The sequence below is a fragment of the Ursus americanus genome, chromosome 15 (assembly GCF_024610735.1).
Source record: "Ursus americanus isolate L20-20 chromosome 15, mUrsAme1.1.p, whole genome shotgun sequence".
NCBI classification, from domain to species: domain Eukaryota; kingdom Metazoa; phylum Chordata; class Mammalia; order Carnivora; family Ursidae; genus Ursus; species Ursus americanus.
This window is the reverse complement of record NC_142141.1, coordinates 20,633,914-20,661,399: the sequence shown is the minus strand read 5'-3', so window position 1 is coordinate 20,661,399 and position 27,486 is coordinate 20,633,914. Positions and strand designations below refer to the sequence as shown.

The 27,486-nt window shown below is 48.2% G+C and overlaps 1 protein-coding gene across 4 annotated transcripts; it reads right to left on the bottom strand.

Moving 5' to 3' along the window:
- Window positions 1-527: 527 nt before the first annotated feature.
- FAXDC2 (fatty acid hydroxylase domain containing 2) lies at window positions 528-27,486 on the bottom strand. 4 transcript variants are annotated; one of them, XM_087867836.1, is made up of 10 exons: window positions 27,264-27,486; window positions 14,060-14,107; window positions 11,978-12,069; window positions 11,743-11,846; window positions 10,099-10,122; window positions 8,238-8,341; window positions 4,364-4,569; window positions 3,776-3,881; window positions 3,243-3,409; window positions 528-2,457 (listed from the first exon to the last, which is right to left on the bottom strand). In XM_087867836.1, the coding sequence occupies exons 2-10, from the start codon at window positions 14,105-14,107 to the stop codon at window positions 2,301-2,303; spliced, it is 1,008 nt and encodes a 335-aa protein (XP_087723962.1). In that variant the 5' UTR covers window positions 27,264-27,486; the 3' UTR covers window positions 528-2,300. The 4 variants fall into 4 exon arrangements, with proteins under 4 accessions (XP_087723962.1, XP_087723961.1, XP_087723963.1 ...); XM_087867835.1 differs by having other exon boundaries at window positions 8,220-8,341; window positions 27,264-27,477; XM_087867837.1 differs by lacking the exon at window positions 10,099-10,122 and having other exon boundaries at window positions 27,264-27,479.

Below are 27,486 nucleotides of genomic sequence, written 5' to 3'. Positions count from 1 at the left end.
AGAGGAATCCAGGTCAGCCAGGGAGCCCTGAAGATTGAAGCTAGGAAAGGCTGGAATAATGACAATACCCCACCCCACCCATGACTGGCCCCTGGGCTGTTGGTGGCTTTTCCCTGACCCATGAGGCCAGGCGCCAGCAGTAGTAACATTCGGAAGGCCAGTCTGGCCTACATGTAGAATAACAAAACTAGAAGCGAGGCATATGGTCTTCCTTACTCATTAATCTGACAACTCTCGCATGCCTGGCCCTTGAGCATCCCATCAGAAATGTTTTTCCAGAGAATTCCACCATTCATCAGATGGGCAGGTGCTGTAGGACCACCAGTGGCCTCTGGAGGCTGAAGGAGAGTTTAGGAGGTAGTAACCAGGGCTTCTGCAGACAGATTTGGGGACAGGAAGCCTGGTAGGGATGTTCATGAGCGCGGCCACTGATGGTTTAATTGCACTGCTAATGGCTCCCAGATGCCACGTGATAAGGAGCGTTGGAACTAGTCAGCATTGTGGAGAGAAAACACGGAAGCACCCACTGGAATTAAAGAGAGACTAGTTTATTTTCCATGCCTTCCCCTTTCACCTTCACAAGGTCTGTCAGGAATTTGGAAACCTCAGCCTTTTCTTAAGCCTCACTCTGTTCGCCAACCTCAGGGCCATTCTGTTTGATGAAGAGAATAGGGCTGGGCCTCTGTCCGAGCCCCACCACCTGGCTGCCAAAAGGGATGAGAAACTGACAGCCTCTTGTCCATCTGCGTTACCTCAAAGTCTAAAGACCTCATGGGAAAAAAGGCATCCGTTCTTCCTCTTTCTCCACACTCCTCATTCCCTACCCTTTTAAGCGTACTGAAGATGGGCTATTTCCCGAGCGTTGACGTGTAAGAACGGGTTGTGGGTGCGGGCTGCCAGCTGTGACAGTTTAGACCATTGGTGCACCAGAAGCTCTACTTTAAGCTCAGGGCATGGGTATCCTGGGGACAGGGCCAGGCCCACCAGGGCCAGAGGGGGCAGGTAGGGTTTGGAAGGCCAAGGAGGACACTGTCTGGTAAGTGCCTAGTTGGTGTACTGGGCAGGTCTGGAGTTGTAGGGCTGACAGGAAGGAAGGAGACTTAGATCTGCTTGGAGACTTGGCCCTATACAATATGAAGGTATTTTATAAAACGATGGTTTTCCTGACAGCTGAAAGTTCAGGAACAGACCCAAATATATAACAAGAATGTAGTAACTGATAATGATGGTCTTCAAATTGTTCTTGGGAGCTGCGGGGTTCCTGACAATGTCTGGCTGCTGTGGAAAGATGGCCGGGGACTGCAGCAACCCAAGCAGCTCTTTAGTTTTGTTTTAGATAATAAGGTTTCTGACAAAGTTTCATTTGAAATAAATGGTGTTGAGACAACTGGTTAATCATTTGGGAAAAATGAGAGTTTTGCCCTTTGGTCAGCCATGTTTTTCTTGCCTTCTCACCAGAGGAAGAGGGTTCTAGCCTCCTCAGTTGGGTGTCCCCAAAGGTCAGGAACTCTGACCCTTCCCTCTGTGGATAAAAGGGCCTCCAGCTTAGCAGGTCAACAGGGTTTGGCCTTTGGTTTCCATGTTTCCGTGTATGGCTCAGGGTAGGCTTTGGGGTTTGGTGTGCACCTCTCTGATAACTCAGTTTTAATCCAGGGAGGAGCTCTCTGTGATTGGCATTTTTCTTTTCATAGAGGGAGGATGTCTGTTTGCAGTGGGGCAGAGTTAAAATGGGGCCTTTGTTAGCTGACTCTGTGTGTGTGTGTTTTGGCAATGAGGGCGTCCTAGCCCTGGCCAGAGTAGGGTATGAGAAAAGTTTTTGGGGACAGGAAGGGGCAAAGCAATACCTTCTGGTTCCCTCACCCCCTGGTACCAGGAGGAGCTCTGCCTGGAGTCGGCAGTAACTTCCTATCTCGCTGCCACCTTTGTACTCTGTGTCTTGTCTAGGCCATAAAAAGATCATCTGGGGTCATCTCTCCCCTTCCACAGCGAAGGACCAGGGGCACTCACCAGGACTGCTCTTAAAAGTGGTTTCTTCTCTCTGGCCTCCATTCTGGGGAGCCGTTTTCCCTCCTTCCTTAAGCCAACTCCTGGTCCTTTTGAGGAACAACAGAGGCAGCTGGGGGAGCCCTGGCCCCATCCTTGGCCCTGCTTTTCTAGGAAGCTGATCTAACCCCCTGCCCCAGTGGTGACGTCATTAGAGAGTGCATGGCTGAAGGAACAAGTTAGGTGCAATCAGAATGCCTCTGGCCACCTTAACAGTCCACTGAGGGGGACAGCCAGGATGGCCCTTGGGCCCTCTCTCACTCCGTCTTCTTCGGGGCATCCGGGATGCTCTCAGACAGTGGGGTGAAGCCCAGCAGGAGGATGTGTCTTTCGTAGGCCTTGGTCTGCTTGAACACCGTGTCAGTCCCATGGAGGTGGTCCAGCACCCCCAGTACCCCATAGCACTGGTTGAACCTGGAGGAGAGAGGAAGGTGCGGGAAGCTGGTGTGCTGTTCTTTTCATTCGTGCCAGCCTCACATTTCTAAGCCCTCCTACCCCAAACCCATCCCCAACCGTGCTGACCACCTCCAAAAGAATATCCCAGGGAGTTGTACACATTGCTGGGCTCCTGTATCCCACTCCGGACTGGAAACCTGTGATTGTCCTTTGAAAAGCTATGTGAGTCCAACGCACCCAAGTCAGAACCTGTGGCAGAGCTTGGCTTGTTCAGGTAGGTTCAGGGACCGCCTCCATCAGAATCCCCTAGAACAGTGACTAAAATGCAGTTTTCAAGTCCTGCTGCCCCACACACTTTGATTCAGCGTATGTGGCGTGGAACCCAAGAACCTGCATTTTATCAAGGTATCAGGTGATTGTGGTGCTGGAGGTTCATAGACCACACTTGCAAAAGTCTGGAGGCTTCCAAAGAGAACAACTCCCCTTGAACTGCATGCGGTATTTTTATGTGTACATGCGTTGTTCTGGCAGTGTTCAGAGCTTACAATAGATACTCAAAGGGCCCAGGACCTAAGTAAAGGTTAAAAACCCACAGGTGCCAGAAGACCCAGTGTCAGGAAGAAGGAAAAGAGCAAGGTGATTTGGGTCAGCATGGTCATTATTCTCCCAACCTCCAGACCACTCCCTCCACTAGCACCAGCACACTGAAACTGAGACACGGGCGTCGTGTCTGCTCCTGGAAGCTCCAGGAGGGAAGGTGAAGGCTGTTGCCCAAGGACCCACAGTGGGAAAGGAGGTCTTACTTGAGATGGTGGTAGTCATGGAATTCAGGTGAAGGCAGGAAAGGTAGGTGGTAGCCACAGTGGGAAATGGTGGTGATGATGAGGGCCAAGGAGAACCACATGGTGATGGAGGACAAGTGGGAGCCCATTACTATGGGACCCACCATCACCGGCAGCATGTTGGAGACCTGCAAGGGGAGGGCTGTTTGAAGGTGGGCCCTAGAGAGATGGAGGGGACCTAAAGGGGGTCCACTCTGCCCCACGGTGGTTCCAGGAAGACTTCCTTGACTCAGATCTGGAGAGGCTGAAAGGGTTTCTGGACCTTGATTTGCTGGCCATTCAGCTTTATAACTTTGGGACAAGTTACTGTTGGAGATAACTTATGTTGGGCATCTTGCAAAGCCCAGCATAGACTAGGTCAACAACAAATGGTAGCTGCTGAATGGGAAGCAGGGTGAAGGGGCCACGATGGTCTAATTCTCTGCGGGAGGCCTTAGGGAAGGTGGTTGGGGCCCTCTGCCCTTTGCCTCTGGAGAGAGGAGAGCTCTACAGACCACGTGCTCGATAGGGTGGGCGTAGAGAGAGATCACGCCAATGGGAGATGTCCACTCATGGTGTTTCTTGTGGATTTTTCTGTAGAATGTTGGGTGGTGAAGGAGCCTGGAAAAAGAATTAATAGTTAATAATCTGCCCATCTCCCTTTTCCCTTTCTCACCAGGCCACGAGAAACCAAAGGTAGGAGCTAGGAGGGCCACCTAGTGTGAAGTCTCAAGCACATTGGATCGGCACTCGGACAGACCTGCCTCCGAGTTCTAACCCCACCTGTTAGGCTGCATAATTTGGGGGTGGGTTCCTTTGCCTCTCTCTACCTCAGTTGTACTAGCTGTGGGGATGGTGGGGATGGTGCCCACAAAGGATATAATAAGGAAACGAATGGGAAACGGCCCCACTACGCGCATGAATTCAGAAGGCTCTTCCTTGGACACTTAGTTGCCTCAAGTTGTCAGTTGTGGAACAAACAGTTGTGTCCATGTTAACTAAGTAGAGGCCAGGTGGCGGTGGTTGAGGCGTCGGTTTCCTCCCTTAAAAGTGAGCCTTAGGAGAGTGGGGAGGCAGCTGTGCTTGGGCCGGGACCTGCTCACCGGTGTGAGTAGTAGAACAGGACTTCCTCAATCAGAGTGAAGATAGCCAGCTCCAGGAGGAACCAGTGGAAGGTGGGTAGCTCTCGGCGGCAGGGGTCTCCCCACAGCTTGAGGATGGGATAGAGGAAGACCAGCATGGGCAGAGAGATCACCCACTGGTTGAAGAGAACTGTGCGGATTGACTGGCGTAGTTTCTCGGCATCCATCTGCCCGAGGTAAGGAAGGAGGGAGAGGGACAAGAGTGTGAGAAGTAGGTCTTTCCCTTCTAGAAATGGCTTCACTGTGACCCGCTCACAGGAGGCCCTCACTCTGGGGTGGGTGCTAGGTGTGACGTTTGGCCATAGCCAGCAGCCCCTGACTGCTGCCCAAGCCCTGGGGTGGAACCATCTGGTAATACCCCTGCTTTTGGAAACTCCCTTCTCAGCAGCTTTCAGTCGGCCTGAGCCTGCCTTCTTCCTGCGGCTGTCACCACTGTTCTCCCCATTTCTCTGGCCAGGCCCAGACATTTTCCTGACAGGCACTGTAGGGTGCTTCCAGGGTGCTTGAAGAAGCCTATCAACTCTCAGGTTGATATCCTTCCTCAGCCCTTGAGCCCCTCCTCATCCACAGAGGCTTGACCACGATCAGGTGCAGGGATCAAGGTTACCTGCCTCCTCGTGTGGCCCAGCCTCCCTGGACGAGGCCCTGAGTGAAGAGAAGGTGAGCCAGAGAGCGGCCTATCCAGGGCTTGACTGGACTTGCTGTGACTTGATCTCCCTGGTTTTCACGGTGCGGCTGCCAGGATGGGGCTGCCTGAGCAGTCTGTCCAGGTTTTCCTCGCAGAGCGGGCCCCAGACCTCAAACCCGCTGAGCCTCAGTACCAGAGCCAGCATTTGCCCGAGAATCGGTACCTGACCCTTCCCTTCCTCAGAGCACAGGGACTCGCTGGCATAGCCCCAGACCACAGGTCACTTCCTGGGTCCTGATGGACTGGTTTGGGACTGGTCAGAAGGGCTTTCTCCCTGAGTTGCCTCTGTGAGTTGGAGGGGTTCTGGCTGCGAGGTAAGGCCAAATTCTGAGGGGTCCTCGGCCTTCAGGCCTTGCTCCTCCTCCAGCTTTTTCAGCCACTGCATGAACGAAGTCTCTAAGCTTTCAGGTCCATCCCATGGTGAAGCCGGCTCTGGCCAGCCTGGTTTGAGGCCGCCTGTAGAAGAGCCATACACCCCTTCCGGAACCCTTGACCGAGGGCGTCACACGTGTTTACTCCTTCGGTTACTCAGCTGATAATTCTCGAGCGCCCTTGACGTTGCAGGCAGTGTCCTATGTGCTGGGAAGCAAGCAATGAGCAAAACAAAGATTCCTTCCCTCACTGCGCTTCTATTCCTGGCACCAATAAGCTTAAATAGAATGGTCAGGGTGAGCTTTGCAGAGACGGTAAGATGTGAACAAAGAGATGAGGAAGACGAGGGAAGAGATACCTGCAGGAAGGGAGTCTTCAGGCGAAGGGCACCGCTGGTGAAAAGGCTCTCTGCACACTGCAGGCAACCTTGACAGGAGAGGAGTGTGAGAAGGAGGTGGTGAGGCCAAACGGTGGGGAGGAGCGAGAGACAGAGGGCCCTGTGGGTCATTGGGAAGACTGGCTTTTGCTCCAAGGGAAATGGGGGGTCATGGTGAGCAGAGAAGTGACAAACTCTTACAGGATGACTCCGGCCACTGTGTGGACCACAGACTGTGGAGGAGCAAGAACAGACAGGGAGACCAGTGGGACCTGCAGCCCTATAGACGGGAGCGGATGACCGCTCAGACAGGTGCAGGCAGTGGAGGGCGGCCCTGCTGTGAACTCAGACTGGGGGGGGGGTGTGGGTGGCAGTCTTCGAGCGGATGATCAGAAGTTCTCTTGGGGACATGTCGCATGTCGCATGGGAGATGTCAAAGAGGCCTTTGGCAATCTGAGCCTGGATTTCAGAAGAGAGTTCTGGGCTAGAGACGGAACTCTGTGAGCTGTCGGCATATAGATCCCGACACTGGGAGAGAGAAGTGAGGGAGTGAAGACAGAGGTGGGGAGCAAGGCCTGAACCCCAGGATGCTTAGCATTAAGAGACGGGGGAGAAGAGGAGAGACCGGAAGGAAGACCGTGAAAGAGCGGCCACTGAGATGGCAGAAGTGGAGAGGCCAGGTAGGAGAACACAGAGCAGGAATGCAGGACCAGCAGCTGCGAAGACCCCCGCCAGGGCTAACGAGAGGAGCCTTCGAGAGCAGCTGGGGTGAAGCAGTGGGGGCGAAGGCCAGACCAGAGGAAGTTCACAGAAGAGGTGAGATGATGGGTTTGTGGTTATTGGGGAGATACCGGCTGAAGGACTGAGGGTGAGGTTTGTAATGTCTGGAACTTACTTTCAAATGGTCAAGCTAAAAATTATAGATGCATATGTGTTTGTATTTTTACATCTAGATAACGCAAATACTGTGAAACGTTTAAAAGTGGCGAATCTGGGCAGTGTGAATGAGTGATCATTGTACTCTTTTTTTCAACTTCTGTATCTATGTTTACGATTTTTCATAACTACAAACTGTTGGGAGAAAAGAGAGTGGACAGAGAGGAGCTGGATACCGTACAGACAGCTCTTTCAAGGAGCCTGGCTGCAGGTACGGCTCACAGGCTGATGCGGAGAGAGTCTGGGGGGTCTCTCTTCTGCTGGCCCCTGTTTCCTAAGTGAAGGAGGAAGCAAGGCTGTCGTCCCGGAGGTCAGGCAAGGAGGTGTTGGGGATGTGAGGAGGGAGGAGAAGGTGCGAACTGGCTATCCAGGAGAGCGGGAGAGCAACCAGGGCAGGGCCCACACCGCAGGAGCCCCGGACCTGGAGTCCGATGAGAGGAGCCCTGGCTCTGCTTCCTAGTGACACTCTGACCTTGAGCTAGTCCCTGCTCCTTTCCGAACCTCAGCTTCTGCGACACGCAAGCAGACCTTCCCTGCGTGGCTCTCCAACCGTCGTAGTCTGTCACGATGAACGTTGTCATGGTAGGTGATCCACGAGAGCCGATGCGGCCTCGTGGGTGAGAGCACGAGCCCCGGGGTCAGAGAGCTTGAGCGTGAGTCATCTGCCCAGGTCACACTTCAGAGCCCGTCTCCTCATCTGAACCATGAAGGTTAAGACAGTACCTGGCCTTGATCGTTTACTTCACGGTGCCTGTCAGGAGACCGCCACTGTTTGACAGATGAAGGGCTCGCAACAGCCAGGCACTGGCTTTGACGGTGGCCCCAGTCTGTGCCTGCCAAGCTCGACCTGGAGGAAGCCCTCTAGCTGGCTGGTGGTTACGGTCTCAGGTGAGCGGGGCCATGAGCCTGGCTGGCAGCTCTGGTTCAAGAAGGGACGATTCCGAAAGCCTGGGTCAAGGGCATTATTTTTCACCCATTCTGCTTTCTGGAGTGCTGGGCGGGGGCCGAATGCCCCGATACTGAGATGAGCCGCCTAGGCACCTGGGCGGATGATTAAAAGATGATTGTCTTCTCTGGGAAAGGAGCCAGAATGTGTTTTGTGTGGAGCTGGGGAAAGAATCAGGTAAGAATGAACTTCTTGCGTAAGAAAAGGCTCTTGCAGGTTGTCAGAACACCAAGTGGGTGACTGGGCTCAGGGCACAATGGTTCCCAAAATGCTGACTCCAGCCCAGGCTTGGGGATGAGAAGACCAGAGCATGTGTCCTGCCTGCTGAGAGATCTGGGGCAGATGATTTCCTCTCTCCAACCTTCTCACTGGGGACCCTCGTACACAATAATGGCTCCCAGCGGCCATGCTCTGTCCTGGGGCCGCGGTGAGCACTGTGAGTGTGGTTTCTGCTCTTGCCTTCTGTGTTTTGCCCAGGAGAAGCCACGGCCACACTTACTGGTTCATTCTTGCCAACCTGAATTCGGTAGCGGGAGATGAAGTGAGGTTTTCCGGTTGTGTCAACCACCAGTAGAAGCCCGTTGAAGCTCCAGAAGAGCAGACTGGGTACCTGGGTAGCACCTAAGGTTGGGGAGCAGAAGGAAACAATCAGGGGACTTCAGGGGCTCGCAGCTCGCGTATTAACTGGACAGGAGCTGAAGGGCGACTAAGGCTGCGTGGTCGACCGTCCCTGCCAGGGAAGTCTTGGTGCTCCAGGCCAGAGGGCCTACCTTGAGTCCTGGGGTGGCCAACTAGCTGGGGGAACTTGGCCAGGTCACTTAAGGAGTGTCTCTATGTTCTTAGCTGTAAAATGGAGACCACAATCTTCTAGGTGGTTGAATACCAAAAAAACCCACAAAGATTTGTTAAATAGAAATAAAGAATATTTATAATTAATCATAGAATACCATAATGAATAAATAAACTACAAATAATTTTAGGTTGACATCTGGGAGTCTGTGCCCATTGGAACACTTTATGAATTCCCAAGGAAGGGAGAAGCAGAGGAGGTGCTTGGTAGGATAGGGTTCCCAATAAGCACTGGACTGGGAGTCAGTCAGGAACCTAATCGCTATGACCCTATTAGCTGAGCAGTGGGACTTCAGGCATCTAGCCAGCAGTTCCCAAAGTGGAAAACTCCTCTCTCAAGGTGCTGCTTGGTGAAACAGTATTCATATCCTGCTTTCTTGGAGGGCCAGGGTCCAGGCTAGCCTGCTAACAGCTTTAAGAATTCCTGCAGCAGAGAAACCCATTTGACTTTGTTAAGTTCAGCCTTTCCTGGTCTTTTTTTTTTTTTTTTTTTTTTTTTTTTTTTAACCCAGGTACTCTGTTTTCTCAGAACATCTAAGGATAGGATGGCCATGCATCCCTGTTTGCCCAGGACAGTTTCAATGGACAGCAGGCAGTCTAGCATAATTATTATTATTATTATTATTAAAGATTTTATTTATTTATTTGACAGAGAGAGGGAACACAAGCAGGGGGAGTGGGAGAGGGCGAAGCAGGCTTCCCGCCAAGCAGGGAGCCCAATGCAGGGCTCGATCCCAGGACCCTGGGATCATGCCCTGAGCTGAAGGCAGACGCTTAACGGCTGAGCCACCCAGGTGCCCCAGTCTAGCATAATTATTAACACCTCACTTACTCTCTCAAATGTCCCTCTTTGGATGATAAATTGTATGGCCACCCCACCCATTCACATCCCACAGCACTGATGTGCCGCAGGATACTTTAGAAAATGCTGATCCATACTTCAAAAATTCAGATATGGCTTTTTTTGCTCCTCATCCCACTTCCCTGTGAAGTCGTCCCAAGAATCTCTGATCTCTGACTGAACAAACAAGCACTTTGTCCTGCCCGACTGGCAGTTATTCAAATGACAATACAATGTTACCTAAGTCTTGCACTATTAACTCTGTCCATGTTTTGCCTCCTCCTTCTAAACACCCCAAGGGGCAGGGCATTTTACTTAATGTGTCTCTGCTCTGCTCCTCCCATACCCTTCCTGCTCCCACCAGAAATCCCAGTACCTGTGCCAGCTGGGACCTGAAAAATACTTGGCCAGCACTGTGGGGAAATAGGATTAACTCAATCTCTTAGGGAGCACTTTGGCAGTATCTGAAGAAAAAAAAAAGCAACAAAAAGAGGGAAAAAAAGAAAAAAAAAAAAAAAGAAAAAGGCCACACATGTCCATACACATATATATCCATTACCGCGTTAAAAAAAAAATCACAATAGAACACTTAAGGAGCCTGAGTGTCCATTGATAGGGAATGGATTAGAGTATCTCTATACAACGGACTCGACAGGGCAGCTTAAAACAGTACGTCAGTTTATACTACCTGACATGGAAAGATGTCCACAATCTATTCAATGAAAAAAGAATAGTTAAAAAAATAGTTGGTATCTTATAAATTCAACCATATATCCCATATAGACTTTTCTATATTTATACTAATTTATATATACAATTTATATATATATATATTTATATGTATATATATATATACAATCTATACTAATATATTAACTGTGGTTATTTCTTGGATACGATAATGGGTGATTTTCACTTTATGCTTATTTGAATTGTCTGGTGTTAATTTTTAACAATGAACATGGATTTACTTTTATTCTCAGAAATTGTATGTTTTCTTATTTTGGGAAAAAAAAATGTTAGGTTGGTGGTTGCCTAGTGGGCAATCAATCCATCAAGGTAGCGCCTCCTTGTAGATCCAAAGGGTCCTTGTGGAATAAAGAATACAATCCCCAACAAGAGAAGATCTTGAACTTTTTTCCGCTGTAACACTTAAAATTACAAATATTTGATCTCCTTTGTATTTGCTTATCATTGGGGTGAAAGGCAGTTTTCCCATCATTGTAACAGAAATATATCAAATGCTTTCCCACCACTTTCCCCATATATGTTTGCAATCTGCGTTGTTCTTTTCAATGACTCTTCAATGACAACTTGCATTGAACCTGTCATATTTAATGTTTAGCCTGTTTTCAGAGTTCTTCCAGCTGAAAACAATTGTCAGGGACATTCTATTCATACTTTTGCTTTGTGACAACTGGCACTTTTTTTTTTTATCTCCCCTCTAGACTGTGACATAGTTTTTTAATTATTATTTTTTAAAAGATTTATTTATTTTGAGAGACAGTGCATGCGTGGGAGGCAGAGGTAGCAGGGGGAGGAGCAGAGGGAGGAGAGGCAGAGAATCCCAAGCAGACTCCCCACTGAGAGCCGAGCCTGAAGCAGGGCTCCATCTTGGGACCCTGAGACCCTGACCTGAGCCAAAATCAAGAACTGGACGCTTAACTGCCTGAGCCACCCAGGCGCCCCAGTGACGTTTTTTAAATGAGGTAAACACTTCATCTGAAATATCTCTATATCCTCCATAAAAATTTGGCACAGAGTAACATTAATAACTATTCTTTGAGTGAATGAACCTGTGATTGAGGACATCTCACTACTGTAGATAATGTCATAAATACTATGTAGAAATGCCTTTTTCTCCCATCACATTTTCTTTGGCTTGTTGGGAGTCATTCACAACATCAGTAAATATTTATTAAGTGACCACTTGCTGTCAAGCCCCAAGAGCTAGATTACACCAGGGACAAGGACACAGTCTCACGGGAGATAGAGCAGCTCTCTGTGGACCAGACATCCAGAAGCAGGATTATTACTCTAAACATGCATTCATTTTCACCCACATGGGGTTTTTGTTTTGTTTTGTTTTGTTTAATTTTTCTATTTTGGGGGGAGGGGAGTCTCAGGTTCTTTTCTTAGATATCCTTAGGCATCCATTTCAAATTTCCTATGATTAGTACTCTTTGGGATTACCACTGTTTTAAACTTTTAAGTCTTCCTTGCTTGGAATAAGGAGCTGAGAAATCTCAAAGTAGAGAAGAAAACCAGAAACAGAGAATTAAGCTATGATCGTGTACCCGAACCCTGAGCACTCGTGGTCTGGGAACCTCACCTATAATGTAGAGGGTCCACTCCTTCCCTTCGAATGTCGACAGCAACCTCTCCCACTGAGCTTGCCAAAAATAGCCAGAAGCGCCCCAGAATCTCTGAAGATGCCTTGGAAGAAAAATCATTCAGGTTTCTGGGTGAAGCCTGGTGGGTGGATAGCTCCTTACCCCATGCTCCGCCTCCAGACCACCAGCACATGGCCCCCAGGTCCTGCATGAGAGCTGGCTGCACAGACTCACCAAGTGACTGAGTTCCAGAAGGCCACAAGCAAAAGAAGGCCAGAGCCCAGGATGAAAGCCGTCCTTCTCATGGAGCCCCAGATGTGTCCCTCCTAGAGGAGGGCGAGAAAGGGTCAGGCCCCAGCAAGCCTCCTGCTGACACAGGCAGCTCGTACCGAGTCCTGGCAGGAAAGATGTGGGATCAGGATCTCAACTACGTCAGCATTGCACATCTGCTGACCTTTTCCCAGCCTTCATGGGAGGCTCTTCCTTATCAAGAGCTCTTGGGTGTGTTTATGAAAATAAGAGTTCAAGGTTGGGGGAGGGAAGAGAATAAACCTGACTCCAGAGAAACCAGCAAGCAGTTCTGTCTCCCTGAGAAGGACAGGTGAGCCTTCCCCAGCAGTGGGGCTTCATCACCCGTCCTCTCGTGGAAGAGAGATGCCCATTCTCTGCGCATTGGAATCGCCTGGGAGCTTTTAAAAAATCCCAGTGCCCAGGCTCCTTCCCCACCTGATTACATAAGAGTTTCCAGGGTGGGAACTGGGTTTCTCTGGTTTTTTTTAAAGCTCCCCAACTAATTCCAGCGGGCAGGCAAGGCTGAGACAGCCATCACTGAAAGATCTGCAGCATCTGTCCATGGGCCAGGTCTCCTTCCCCTTCCCCATCACCCTCTTGCTTGTGAAGAAAAGAATGAATGAACACACGTTCTGACTTTTAATAATCCCTCCACTTCTAGTGAGATGAGCCTGGGCTGCCGGCTGCACAGGATAATGGGCAGTTCCAGGGGCAAAGAACAGACCCCTGGCAATCCCCGGGAGGTCCCTTGCCTAGTCCCCACCAATAGTCGCTAGCAGAGATCATTGCAAGCCTGATGCTTGAGCAAGGTGCCAGATTCGGAGAAGGAAAAAGCTGCCAGGTGTGTCACCAACTTCCATTGTCCCGGGGACAGAAATGACAAATGTCCCTTCCCTCGTCTATTTCTAAGCCCAGATGGCGTCCGCTTATAGCCTTCCCCGGGAGAGAACTGGCTGTGGTGGTCCTTAGAGACGTGTGCCTGACGTTCCTCTGCAGTTAGTGAATCGGACCATGTACCCGCGCTCAGGGGGTGCTGGGGGTAGGGAAGCTGACTAGGACGCTACAATTGAATCCAGACTTTGGAGCCATGAAGGAGCAGGCTGTGTTGACCTACCCATTCAGAGCAACCTGAATCTGCCCTGGGTTGTTTCTTTTCAGCTTACCCCATCCCATTCTTGATTGAAAGACCAACATGAACGAAGTTATTTTCCGTGGCCTGTGAAAGGTTTTTGAAGCACTAGTGTTCCTCCGGGTCCTGAGCTCTGGAAACGAACTCTTCCGTCTCTCCTCAAGGGCTGGATGGGCCGGACCGGTCAGAGGAACTTGCTCTTTTAAGCAGGCCATTGAAAGGTCACCCCCAAGCTTGCTAGACGTTCAACTTGGGCTTTGCAGTTATTCCTTTTTTAGTATTCAGAGGACCCTTTTCATGAACTTTTCCAGACTCGCTAGGAATTTTTCATTTGAGTATAATCAGATCAAGCGAAATCAAATTAAAAACCTCAGTTTCACGTACAGGATTAGCTTTTTTTATTTGATTTGATTTTTTTCCCCAGGGATTGTGTTTTCTCCCTCTCTGGCAGCCCAAGTGAAAGGACTATAAACAGGCCAGAGGTCTCTGTGAAGTACAAGAGCACGGTGCAGAAGTCAGCTGGGGTCAAGAGCTGGTTCCCAGCCCAGATTCCAGCCCCCAGGGGGCTTCTCCCGTCTCTGGAGCCGTTATAGAAAGGGGTGGTTTCAAAGGCCTGCAGGATGGGGCATTCTTAGGGGCCCAGAGACAATGGGAGAACAGCTCTCAGGCTTCTCAGCTCCTCCCATGCCGTCCTGCGCCCGCGCGGGAGCAACGGGCTTGATTCCACGGCAGCCCGGAGTCCAGGGGTCTTCGCTCAGCTGCTGAGATGAGCACACGACCAATGTGTCGGCTAGCCCTACACCCTGGGGGCGACCTCAATCCGCAGCGCGTGCCGCCGTGGACGGAGTCAATGGCTGCGTGCTCACTGGCTGGGCGGGTGCGGTGCCGGCATTTACCTGCTTCGGCTTCCCAGGACGTTGCGCGCTTCCAGCTTCTCCCTTCATCTGGAATGAGAAAGCACCCGTGAGTCACGCTGTCGTGTTCAGGGGCAACCAAGCAAGTGGAGGCTGAAGACAGTCAAGGGGAGTGGCTGGCTGGGATTTTTAATGCTGGCGACTCCTTAACGTCATCTGGGGGGTCGGACAGCCCCTGTCTGGGCTCGGCCTCCGGAGCTGGGACCGGTGTGGGCACAGGTAACACGGAGCAGAAAGTCGGCAGCGGGGGCTCCGGCTGCGCGGAAACGGCTCTCTAGAGCCGAGCTGCGACGAACCCCTCCGGAAGAGTTGGCTCCCGGCCTCCTCCAGAAGATGTCGTCCCGCCACACTTCCCCGTCCCCTAACCGCGACGGCCTAGAGCCCCAAGGCACCAGGAGCGAAGCCAGGACGCGGCCCCTGACTTGCCCGGACGGCGCGCGCGAGCTCTGCGGCGTCAGCTTACCACACCCGGCGCTGTATTTGTCGCGCTAACTGAACGAGAAGCGTTTTGTAAACTGTGCCACAGGACTCAAGCCAGGGGTGTATTTATACGCAGGAATCATGAAGACAGTGAGTCTGGAAAGCCGACCCCTTTCTCAAGGTCCTATGGTAATCGTGTGTATCCCTCACTAGTTTTATGACCTTGGTCAAAATGTCCTCTCTGAGCCTCGGTTTCCTTCGCTGTCAGATGAGCATAACAAGAGGGCCTCCCACTTGCGCGACCTCTGCTGGGAGGCTGTAAGGGCCGTGGGGACAGGCTCTCTGGCGCGCGTGTCCTTGCGCCCCGCACAGTAGGTGAGCAGCACATGCACAGCGAGTGGACGGATCAAGCACAGGGTCTGGTTCGTTGGGCCAGTGTCTCCCCAGAGGCACCTCGGGAATCCCTACGTCGGAGTCACCTGGGGGTTGGCCGAAACTCAGATTTCCAGGCTACGCTCAAAATCAGAATCTCCTAGGGTAGAGCCGAGGAAAGTGCCTGTTAGACTTGTTCCTGACGCGGTCCTGAGGGACTTCACTGTCAACCCTGCTACGCAAGCTCTGGGCTGTGGGTTAGTAAAGGGAATGGCCATCACCTGAGGGGTATGGGGCACAGGGCGGCCCTGGCAAATGTCTTCTCACCCAGTCCTCACTCCCATCCCCTCTTCTTGGCAGAAAATGGAAGCTAGAAGTTTGCATTGCTACAGGACAGTACTTCCCTCAGTCTACCCACTGGGGGAGATATCACCAACATCATGCAATCCAATCCACCTGATTTAGTCAAGCAAGCATGACCCATTGGGATCTACTCTGTACCAGGCCCTGGTCTTGGGTGGATACCACAAGGCACACAGGAAAATCCACGGCAAGGACACGGCCTTCAAGTTGCTCATGGTCCAGTTGGAACCAAGCCCAGCAATAGAAGATGAAGTCCAGCAACTGAGAAGAGAAGGCAGGAAAGGCCTCAGGATGGGGGCAGAGAGGGCCTGGGCTTGGAGCTGGGCCTAGACTTTAAGGTAGCACAAGCCTGTGCAAGTCCTGAACAAGAGAGCTAAGCTCACCATCACCACTACTTGTAACATTCAATGGGGCTTTCGTCCACACAATTAGACAAGAGGAAATAAGCAAAGGCAAAGAACTGGGAAGGAAAAGGTAGAATCCTCACTATTTTTGGAGGCAGTAGTCCCCTCCTAATTATGGGAGATACATCCCAAGACCCCCAGTGGGTGCCTGAAACTGCGGGTAGCACTGAACTTTACAGCCTATGTTTTTTCCTACACATATATACCTATAAGAAAGTTTAATTTATAAGTTAGGCACAATAAGAGATTAATAACAACAGTAAGATAGAACAGTTAAAACAAAATACTGTAATAAAAGTTATGTGAATGTGGGTGATCTCTCTCTCATCCTTTCTCAAAATATCTACAATATTTATCCTTCAGGGCAGAAATCCTTTGTCCACGTTCATACTCCTCAGTGTGGCACCCATAGATCAGACGACACCTACCACAGATTGGACTTTGCTCATTGTCATTGCAGTTTGGTCCCAGGCTGCTGTGGCATCAACCTTAGCCCTTATTCTCTAGAAATTAATTGCATGTTGTTGTTTTTAATTGCTTGGTTTTTCTGATGGTTTGTGTCTTTGGTATGCGTTCTTGCAACTTCTGTGTGCCCTTCTTAATCTTGGCCTTTTCCAGTAGCTTCCTGGCATTCCTATTAAGTGTTTTTACAAAAAACTTAAAGCATTTCTCCATATTTGAGACAATGTCATAGTTTTTCTGGGAAAGAGGCAGCCTGGGACAGCGGCTGGATTTGGTAGTTGGGTGGTTGGGGCTCGCACTTGCCCTGAGTTCCCAGCCAGCTGGACTTTGTACAGTATCCCACTACCTGTCTTACTGTAAAGCTTTAATAATTACAAGTGTCGTGCTAGCGCATTGAATAGGCAGACAGATATACCAGACGAGAAAGTCCAGAAACAGACATATATATGAATTTAGTATATGAGAAAAAGAAATCAATATAAATGGACTTTGAACTGAACAGATGCTGAACCTCCCCTATGATAAGAGAAATATGAATAAAAGCTACAATGAGGGGGCGCCTAGGTGGCTCAGATGGTTAGGCGTCTGCCTTCGGCTAGGTTATGATCCCAGGGTCCTGGGATCAAATCCCACATCTGGCTCCTTGTTCAGTAGGGAGCCTGCTTCTCCCTCTACCTACTGCTGTCCTGGCTTGTGCTCTTTCTCTCTGACAAATACATAATATCTTTTAAAAAATGTCTTTATTGATACACAATTCACATACCATATGATTTACCCATTGAAAGTGTACATTCGGGGTGCCTGGGTGGCTCAGTTGGTTGAGCGTCTGTCTGCCTTCCCCTTGGGTCATGATCTCAGGGTCCTGGGATCCAGCCCTGAACTAGGCTCCCCGCTCAGCAGGGAGCCTGCTTCTCCCTCTTCCTCTGCCTGCCTCTCCCCCTGCTTGTGCACACGCACTCTCTCTCTGTCAAATAAATAAATAAAATCTTTTTTAAAAGTATACATTCAGCTTTTAATATATTCATAGAGTAGTGCATTCATCACCACAATTAATGTTAGGACATTTTCATTACCCCAAAGGGAAACCCTGCACCCTTTACTCATCAATTTCCAATCCCTTTCTTCTTCCACCCCCCCCCCACCTCTAGCCCTAGGCAACCAGTAACACACTTTCTGTCTCTATGAATTTGCCTATTCTGGACATTTCCGATAAATGGAATCATACCCTGTGTGGCCCTTTGTGAGCGGCTTCTTTCACCGAGAGTGTTTTCAGGGTTGGTCCATGCTGTAGCATGGATGGGTACTTCATTTTTTTATTGCCAAGTGACATTCTGTTACATGGATATATCATATTTCGTTTATCCATTCATCTGTTGATGGACATTTGGGCTGTTGCCATTCTGCAGCTATCGCAATGCTGCGGTAAACATTCACGCACAAGCTTTTGCCTGGAGATGTTTTTATTTCTCCAGGATATGTGCCTAGGGGTGGGAGTGCTGGGTCATACGGTAACGACATTGAACCTTTTCGGGAAAGTGAAATGGTTGCGCCATTTTACATTTCCAAAAGCAGTGTATGAGGGTTCTAATCTTATATCCTCACCAGCACTGAGGATTTTCCCTATTGAAGAGTGTCCTAAGCTGGCTGAAGAGGAGCATTCCAGATGGTCTGGTCCTGCCCTGGGGCGAGGATGAAGGAGCCTAGATAAAGGAGGCAGGCGACCTCTCAGAGTTTGTAGATGGCACAGCCGGGATCAGAGCCCGGCTTTCAGTATCTCTAAGGATATTTTCTTCTTTTGTGTTTGATTGTACATAATACAACCGTATTATTCGAGGTGCACGTTTACCAGCTGTGACCTTAGGAAATACTGTGTCTCTTTGACCCGCATTTCTTGTAGACTACTTAGGCTGAAGAAAGACAACAGTGACGTATGAAGTGCCTTCCAGGGTTTGAGGAGTGAGCACAGCAGAAGGAGGTGATTTGCGAGCTGGGATGGCATTACGCAGGAGGGATGCGGTCAGCTCAGACGAAAAGCTGTCAGGGAGGAACACTGGGACATCTGATACCCAGTCAGGGAGACACAGCGGATTTAAGGAAAGACACCAGAGGGCTTACTGTGGTGTCAGCCCAATCCCCACATGGTGGCAGGAGAAAGAATTTCAGCCACTCTTTGCCTCCCCCCCACCCCTCCCCACTCGAGGCCAGCTACCTTGCCACCCCTGCTCCTTCTTCCAGCTCCCTCTGTTCCAAATGACAGAAGGGGAACCTGTTGGCAGGCCCGTAGGTGTGGACTTCTGCCTCACAGTGAGTTCTCATGGAAAGCAATGGAAGAGGAGCAATGGATTGGAGCAAAGCCACCAGCATTCACTCTTGTCTGACCCAGGATGGCAGCCAGGAGTCCTTTGCTTGCTTGGGTGCTAGTGGGTGCCGTAGTCCTATTCCTTACCACCCCAGGCTTCCAGAGGGATAGCAGAGCAGGCACTCCAGGACGGCAAGTCTCAGCCCCAACCTGCAGCAGACACCCCTGCACCCCATCTCAGACAGCACATGTTACTTAAAAATCTGGGTTTAAAAGGACTTCCAAAAACTCTCCCTTAAATAACATTTTCCCCCATCTGCGTGTCTTGAGCAGTTCCTGTTGGCCCAACTCCAAGTTTGCTCCACACCCTCCATGTGGATAGGGCCCGTTTGGAGAAGTCACCCTTTCCACGGGGATAGGATTCTTGGACAAGCCAGGGTCGGTGTCAACCTGGGAGTGTGCTGCCTGGAGTTCTGGCAAGCACGGCGCTTTAGCATGAGGAAGGTAGTGGTGCTAGTACCTTTGGGGCTCAGCCTGTCACGCGCCTTAATGATCAGCAACTAAGTGTCAAAGGAAATGCCGCAAGCTGAGGAAGACTTGCGGATCTCAGTGTCTGCAGATCATCTGCAGACAGGTGGGACTTTTCTATCACCTTGGACTTCCGTCCTCAGTTCTTGGTGGGAAGTGTGAAAGGCTCCATTGACCCTGTTGAGATAACCATCCCTTCTGGGGAAGGAAACAGAAGGATTTGGGGTTTATTTGTTAAGCTTCCAGGACTGCCGTACTGTGGGAACTTCACTTACAAGCCAGACTCTCGTCCTACCATTCTCTCCACTTAGCGTCACCATTATCTTCGCCAAGAGCACGCGAAGCTAACGCAACATGGTCTCTGATCTCTAGAAGCTCATCCATTCCTTCCAGGAATAGTTAGAAGAGCTTACTTTGTGCAAAGAACCCTGGAGATGCAAGGATAAATGAGAAACTCTCAGTTTAGATACATAAACCCATCATTCCAAGATCTATATGGAAAGTACTAGGCTAGAGGTCTAGGCCAGAGCTAAGAAAATATGAGCAGGGCAGGAGATCCAGCATACCCAAGAAATAGTTTTTTTTTTTTTTTAAGGATTTTATCTATTTGTCAGAGAGAGAGAGAGAAAGCACAAACGGGGAAGAGCAGGCAGAGGGAGAGGGAGAAGCAGGCTCCCCGCTGAGCAGAGAGCGCGAAATGGGACTCGGTCCCAGGACCCTGAGATCATGACATGAGCCAAAGGCAGATGCTTAACCGAGTGAGCCACCCATGCGTTCGCCAAGAAATCTTTAGAGGAGGACAATGCCCAGGTTTTCTCTGCATGCCTAGACACACGGTCTCCAACCTCAAAACGGAACATTTTCCTCCTAGATTTCATTTTAGTTTATCCAAGGAATGCTGGGTTTTAGTTAGATCATACTTTTTAAATCTTTTTTTTTTTTTAAAGATTTTATTTATTTGAGAGAGAGTGAGCAAGGAAAAGAGAGAGAGAGCACAAGTTGGGGGCAGGGGAGAGGCAGAGGGAAGGGAGAAGCAGACTCCTCGACAAGCAGGGAGCTTGACATGGGGCTCAATCCCAAGACCCCAGGATCATGACCTGAGCCGAAGGCAGGTAGATGCTCAACCGACTGAGCCACCCAGGCGCCCCTAGATCATACTTTTAAAAAATTAAGATAGATGTCACAAAAACAGACACATAGATCTATGGAACAGAATAGAAAACCCAGAAATGAACCCACAATTATATGGTCAATTAATCTTCAACAAAGCAAGAAAGAATATCTAATGGGAGAAAGACTGTCTTGTCAACAAATGGTGTTGGGAAAACTGGACAGTTATGTGCAAAAGAATGAAACTGGACCACTGTCATACGCCATGCACAAAAACAAACTCAAAATGGATTAAAGACCTAAGTTTGAGACCTGAAACCATAAAAGCCCGTGAAGAAAGCACAGGCAGTGATTTCTCAGACACTGGCTGTAGCAACTTTTTTCTAAATAGGTCTCCTGAGGCCAGGGAAACCAAAGCAAAAATAAACTACTGGGACTACATCAAAATAAGAAGTTTCTGCACAGCAAGGACACAATCAACAAAACTAAAAGGCGGTCTCCAGGATGGAAGAAGATATTTGCAAATGACATAGTGGATAAAGGGTTAGTATCCAAAGTATATAAAGAAATTATCAAACTCAATGCCCCTCAAATGAATAATCCAATTGAAAATGGGCAGAAGACATGAATAGACACTTCTCCAAAGAAGACTCCTGATGACCAACACATACATGAAAAGACGCTCCACATCACTGATCATCAGGGAAATGCAAATCAGAACTACAATGAGATATTACCTCACACCTGTCAGAACGGCAAAAATCAACAACAGAAACAACAGGTGTTGGCGAGGACAGGGTGAAAGGGGAGCCCTCCTGCACTGTTGGTGGAAATGCAAACTGGTGCAGCCATTGTGGAAAACAGTGTGGAAGTTCCTCAAGAAGTTAAAAATAGAACTACCCGGGGCACTTGGGTGGCTCAGTCGTTGAGCATCTGCCTTCAGCTCAGGTCATGATCCCAGGGTTATGGGATCGAGCCCCACATCAGGCTCCTCTGCTGGGAGCCTGCTTCTTCCTCTCCCACTCCCCCTGCTTGTGTTCCCTTTCTTGCTATCTCTCTGTGTCAAATAAATAAATAAAATCTTTTTTAAAAAAATAGAACTACCCTTTGATTCAGCAATCTCACTACTAGGTATTTACCCAAAGAATACAAAAACACTAATTCAAAGGGATACATGCCCCCCGATGTTTACAGCAGCATTATTTACAATAGGCAAATTATGGAAGCAGCCCAAGTGTCTATCGATTAATGAATTGATAAAGATGTGTGGTGTGTGTGTGGAATATATATACATGGAGTATATATGCCGTATACATACATATACACATATATGTATATGTATATATACGGCATATATACCCAATGAAATAGTATTTAGCCATAAAAAAGAATGAAACGTTGTCATTTGCAACAATGTGGATGGAGCTAGAGAGTATAATGCTAAGTGAAATAAGTCAGACAAATGCCATATGATTTCACTCATATATGGAATTTAAGAAACAAAACAAATGAGCGAAGGGGAAAAAAAAGAGGGGGTGGTAAACCAAGAAACAGACCCTTAGCTGTAAAGAACAAACTGACGGTTACCAGAGGGGAGGTGGGCGGGGAGATGGGTGCAATAGGTGATGGCGATGAAGGAGGGCACGGGTTGTAATGAGCACCGGTGCTGTAAGAAGTGCTGAATCACTACGCAGTACGCCTGACACTAATATTAATTACACTGTATGTTAACTAACCGGCATTTATTTATTTACTTATTTATTTATTATTTTAACTAACTGGAATGTAAATAAAACCTTAAAAAAAAATAGGGGCACCTGGTTGGCTCAGTCAGTTAAGCGTCTGTCTTCAGCTCAGGTCATAATCCCAGGGTCCTGGGATTGAGCCCCGCATCTGGCTCCTTGCTTGGCAGGGGAGTCTGCTTCTCCCTCTCCCTCTCCCTCCCCCCTGCTTCATGCTCTCTCTCACTCACTCTCTCTCCTCAAATAAATAAATAAAATCTTAAAAAAAAACTTTAAAAAAATCTAGATAGATGTATGAATCTACCACATGAATATCAAAACTACCATTGAAGATACTCCCTACTCCATTATTTAATTCTCCAAAAGAAGCAATGTACTTTGTATGAAGATACAGATACTAAATTCTATAAAGAAATTGGTGTAGTTTTCCTTTTCGGAAGAAGTGGTATGTTTCTTTGTAAAACGCAAAAAAATAATTTAGGCAATCCGTTTTGGTTCCTGCCTTTTTGCTTTGGCTGCCAGGAAGCTCAGAGTTAAATTTAATGCTCAATTACACTTTGGGGGATTTTTTCCCTATCATACAGTCCTATATAAAAAATGATGTATGTATAAAGATGTTCAATGTGACAGTTTTTAATGGCTAAAGATTAGAAAGCAAGTTAGCAATTGGTTAAATAAATTATAGTACATCCAGTAGTGAAACATTTTTCAGCCGGTAAAGGAATAAGGCAACTTTGTGTGAACTCTCCAGAAGTATTAAGTGAAAAAAACCAATGTATGGAACATGTGTGTGTGTGTGTGTGTGTGTGTGTGTGTGTGTGTCCTGTTTATGTACGCATACGATAATATACAGAATGTTCGACTATTGCTGGAAGAATATCTAAGACACTGTTTACAGTGGTAGCTTCTGGTGAGGCGAACTGGGCCGCTGGGAGACAGGGTAGAAGGAAGTCTATCTTTTTACTATATGCTGTTTCCTGCCTTTTGAATTTTGTACTATGAGTATATTTTACCTATTCAAAAATTATAGTACTGTTAAAAATTTTTTTTAAGATTTTATTTTATTTATTTGACAGAGATAGAGACAGCCAGCGAGAGAGGGAACACAGCAGGGGAGTGGGAGAGGAAGAAGCAGGCTCATAGCAGAGGAGCCTGATGTGGGGCTCGATCCCAGAACACCGGGACCACGCCCTGAACCAAAGGCAGACGCTTAACCGCTGTGCCACCCAGGCGCCCCTAAAAATTTTTTTTAAATAAATTCAATGCCCACTTGTAGGAAATATTTTATTGAAGATTTGTAGAGTAATTAGCTCTGTCTTTAATTAGCTTTCCATTTCTCTAAATCCGAATAATTTCAATTCCTTTGAGAAGTCTTTGTTTCCCCTGAAATTGTAGGCTAATTTTTCCATGTTCATTTTTCAGGATAGAAACCTCCATAGTTTTCATTTGGTTATTAAAAGTAACTCTGATTAAGAACCAGTGCCCTGTTTCTTCTTCTCCTTTTTTGGGGGGGTGGTGGTGGCGGTGGTTAACAACTTTACATGGTCCCAAAGAAGAGCAATGGCAGTAAAGCATCTGGTTCTTTTCTCTACAGATCACAACTCAAAACAGTAGGAAAGGCATTTTATTGAGTGCTGGATGGTTTCTGATCAGTTTTTACTTATTTGCACCTGTTCTATTGTGTATATCCTTTATTGGAAGCTATTTCAAACTCTTGAGATGGAGACTGGCTATAAAGTATAAATAAACAGAACCAGATATTAAAATTAAAAACAAAAACTAAGAGAGACTAGGATGACTGTCTGCACCATGAGACCTTGACCCTGGAAGGAGGCAGCTCTGCTTGATTGCAAGGGCAGAGTGCTGGGGCGCCTGGGTGGCTCAGTCAGTGAAGCGTCTGCCTTCGGCTCAGGTCATGATCTCAGGTTCCTGAGATCAAGCCCCCGTCGGGCTCCCTACTCACTGGAGAGTCTGCTTCTCCCTCTCCCTCTGCCCCCTCGCCACGCATGTGCATGCTCTCTCGCTCTCTCTCAAATAAATACAATCTTAAAAAAACAAAACAAAACCAAAGGCAAAGTGCTGATGCCCACTGTGTTCATGTGATGGAAACTGAGTGCCGCTGGGCTGAGGGATTAGGGGCTGATATCTAAGTTGGACCTGGGAACTGTCGGCTCCAGGTAAACTTTCTGGCCAAAGGAAACGTGACTGTTATCTTCTGGTGGTGGGAAGGCGTCTCTGGCTGTGGGAGTCACATGTATCTGTCCACATCTGATTTCAGTGGATGCAATGAAGCATTTCTTAACATTTATTCTTATGCTAAGCTAATACACTCACATACTATCTCCCAAGATATTTATCTAGGTGGCTGACTCCTCTAAGCTACACAACCCTATATTCCACTGAATATTTTATGCCAAAGCAGCTTGTCTTCTGTGCCTCTCTACCTGCCAGCAGACATGTTTTCAGTTCTAAGTGGATGGAGTCTGTCAGAAAGGTTCTAGGAAAGCCCCCAAACATGGCAAGCACACGTGTCTTCAACCACAGAAGTTCCTTAACAACGATTGCCAATGGGAGTGCTCAAGTTAGAAATTTTGGCAAACAAAATCAACAACAGTTATTAATATTTAATGTTAAGGTGCAAAATCATTACATTTTTATTGTGCTTTTTCTCTCTGACCTTTTTCTTTACCTTTTAAAGTCTCCCCATCTAACACTAGATGTGATCTCAGAGCCCTTCAATTCAGATGCTCCTGTTTTCCGTCGGAAGACATGGGGACATAGAAAGGTTCACTGTTCAGCTTCAAATTACACAGCTATTTAATGGCAGAACTTGATTTCAGTGCTTATTAGACCACCTGAGTCTGCAAAAAATGTGGAATGTGCTGATGCTGATGCATGCGGGGTGGGCATCAGGATTGTGAAGGAGCACAAAGGAATGAGATCAGCCTCTATTAGGCATGAATAATGGATTAGACGCTGCATGTATGCGTGCGCGCGCGTGCACGTGTTTTAATACCAGAGGGGAAACAGAACACGTTTTCTCTAAAATATTAATCATTTTTTCAAGAAATGTTTACTATGCCAGATACAATGGTAGCCATAGGGGATACAAAGATGAATAGGACACGCTTCTTGCCCTATTTAATAAAGTAATACCATAGCTTTGATTTTTCAAGTGAGAAAGTATGTAGGAGGAGAATATGAAATTTCATTTATGATGGGAATGCATTTAGGGAAGAGAAATAAAGGTAAATATTCTAATACTTTGTAACAATGAATTGGTTCCCCTTTAAAGGGAATTTGATATACTGTGAGATTATCCAAATTAGATACTTTTTAAGCATGGTTCTTTTGAAAGCAGATGATTCTGACTATGCAAACTTTTTATCCCCAGTCTAGGAAAATGATACGGTGAGGCTCGAGCTGATGTTCATGACTTCGGAATCTGAATACAGAACAGAGGAATGGGGGGAGGGGGGGAGGAGTAGGGGCTGTTTAAGTTTTGTCTGCCGCCTGAGTCTTTCAGATTTTTTTTTTAAGGTCTTATTTATTTGTCAGATAGAGAGAGAGAAAGAGCACAAACAGGGAGAAAGGCAGGCAGAGGGAGAAGCAGGCTGCCCGCTGAGCAGGGAGCCTGATGGGACTGGATCCCAGGACCCTGGGGTCATGACCTGAGCCGAAGGCAGATGTCTAACAGACTGAGCCACCCAGGCGCCCCTCTTTCCGATTTTCTTTCAGATTCTCGGTCCCTGAATATTCTGCAGTTGATGAGTCTTCCCATTTTATAGGTATAAGATATATTATCTTTATATGACTGTGTACTGTTTCTTTGTAAACAGTGCATTTGTAAACATCTTGTGAAATTACTAGAATTATTTACTTTCGGAGGAGAAAAAAAAGACAAATAAGACCTCATTGATCATCTAATCTACCTGTTCTATTTTATAAGCAAAGAAGATTGGCCTCAATTAGCATAAGTGATTTATTCCAAACTCCACACAGTTTCTGGGAAAATCCAGGCTTCCTGAGACTTCGCTGGGCTCTGCACGTGTGTTTGGAAGAGCACAAATTCTCTTTCATAAGTGGGAAATGACCCTGGGAGAGGGCTACTGACAGGAGGACAAGAACTCCCATTACTTCAGCCTCTGCTCTCTGATGTTCATATTCTTGGGAAAAGCTGGGCAGGCCGCCTCCGGGCTAAGGACACTGACCTGAAATGCAGTTGCACAGCCTAAAGCCTCTGGTGAGGAAGCTTTTGGGGAGCTGCTGTGACCAAGGTCTGCACACAAGCGCGACTTTTATGCATGAAAAGATTGTCATTCAAGAAGATGAAATGCCTGAAAGAAAGGTGAAACTCTGAACCCAGAAGACTCTGGATTGTTCTACCAATGTTCCCTTTGCTGCCTTTGCTGCAGGGTATGTGTACCCTTTAGGAACTGACTGTCCCGCCTGGTTGCCTGCCTGTGAAAATGAGCCAGCCTCTGTTTACTGTGAGATCCACAGCTCTAGACATAAGCCTGTCATGTAGCAGATACTCAGAAAGTGTCTGCTGAATGAACGAAAGAAGGGGAACTGAATAAAAAGCATTGGTTTGTTTGTTTGTTTTCCCTAGGAAGGTGTCCAACATTTGCTTTGAATGTCCCTGCCCCTTTCCCTGGTGCTTACAAGGCCTTTCCTTTCTAAAGCCAGAGGCTGATGTTCCGAGCATTTCTGTTTTATCGAATTGATTTCAGAATCTTGATGTCTCAGCCTGAGACACGTAATTGGAATTGCACACGAACCTGGAGCAAACCCCAGTCTGCATCCTGTATTGCTTGCCTGGAGCCCCAAGGGCCTGTACGAGCACCTGAAAACTACCAGCCCTATCGTTCACCCGCATCTACGCACATTGACTGCACCCTCTTGCCTGGTAAGCTTTGTGGTAATTCTTCCTGGGAATTGCCAAACTCCTAGTAATTCTAGATAAATCATAGTATGTTGCAACAAGACAGCTTTGAGATGATTGTCCATTTCTAACTCCCACGCTGATATCGGCACTTCCCAGTTTGAAGACCGTTAACATTGGCTACCTGCCTTCCAGGTGATCCTGGCAGGTCACAGAAGTACTTTGCTTCCCGACAGACTTGCTGTTGGGTTTTCCTCTTTCGAGTTCTGACTTGAGAGTTTCTCCTTTATTCACAGGGTTGTGAAGCCAAATCCTGTCCATCTGACAGGATTGATTGTCAGTTGCTAGAAAAATAAGGGTACAGAGGAGGGGATGGCACAAAGGCACAGCCTGCAGATACCAGCAAGGGCCATGAAGGGGGCTCGCGGCAGCGAGAAGACATCCCAGGACACTGTTCAGAGGCAAATCACACCTGTTCTGTCCGCGGGGGAGGACGGAGAGGGAGTGGAGGGGACAAGAACGCACTTTGCCTTTCTTTAAAGGCAACTCGGAAGCTCCCAGACGGTGGCGAACAGCTCCCTCCCCAGCAGCTCCCGCTCACCTCTGCAGTGGACCGTGTGCCAGCTCCTCCGACGTCCCGCCGCCACCCAGGCTGGCCTCCGCTTCTCCTTCGGCCCCTACCTCGGGGGCTGCTGTCGCCGCGCCGCTGCCCAGCCGCGCGTCTCCTGGGTGGCTTGGGGAGGCCGGTCACGGTGATCGAGTTACAGAGCAGCCGACTGGCTCGGGCCAGGCACGTGACGACAGAAAAAGTTTGGGTCTGCGTG

Coding starts and splice junctions, on each gene's coding strand:
- FAXDC2 (XM_087867835.1), bottom strand. CDS start 14,107: ATGAAGGGAGAAGCTGGAAGCGCGCAACGTCCTGGGAAGCCGAAGCAG. Junction 4,570..8,219: donor AGGTTGGCAAGAATGAACCA/GTAAGTGTGGCC, acceptor TACCTCGGGCAG/ATGGATGCCGAGAAACTACG. Junction 2,458..3,242: donor CATGACTACCACCATCTCAA/GTAAGACCTCCT, acceptor TCTCTCCTCCAG/GTTCAACCAGTGCTATGGGG.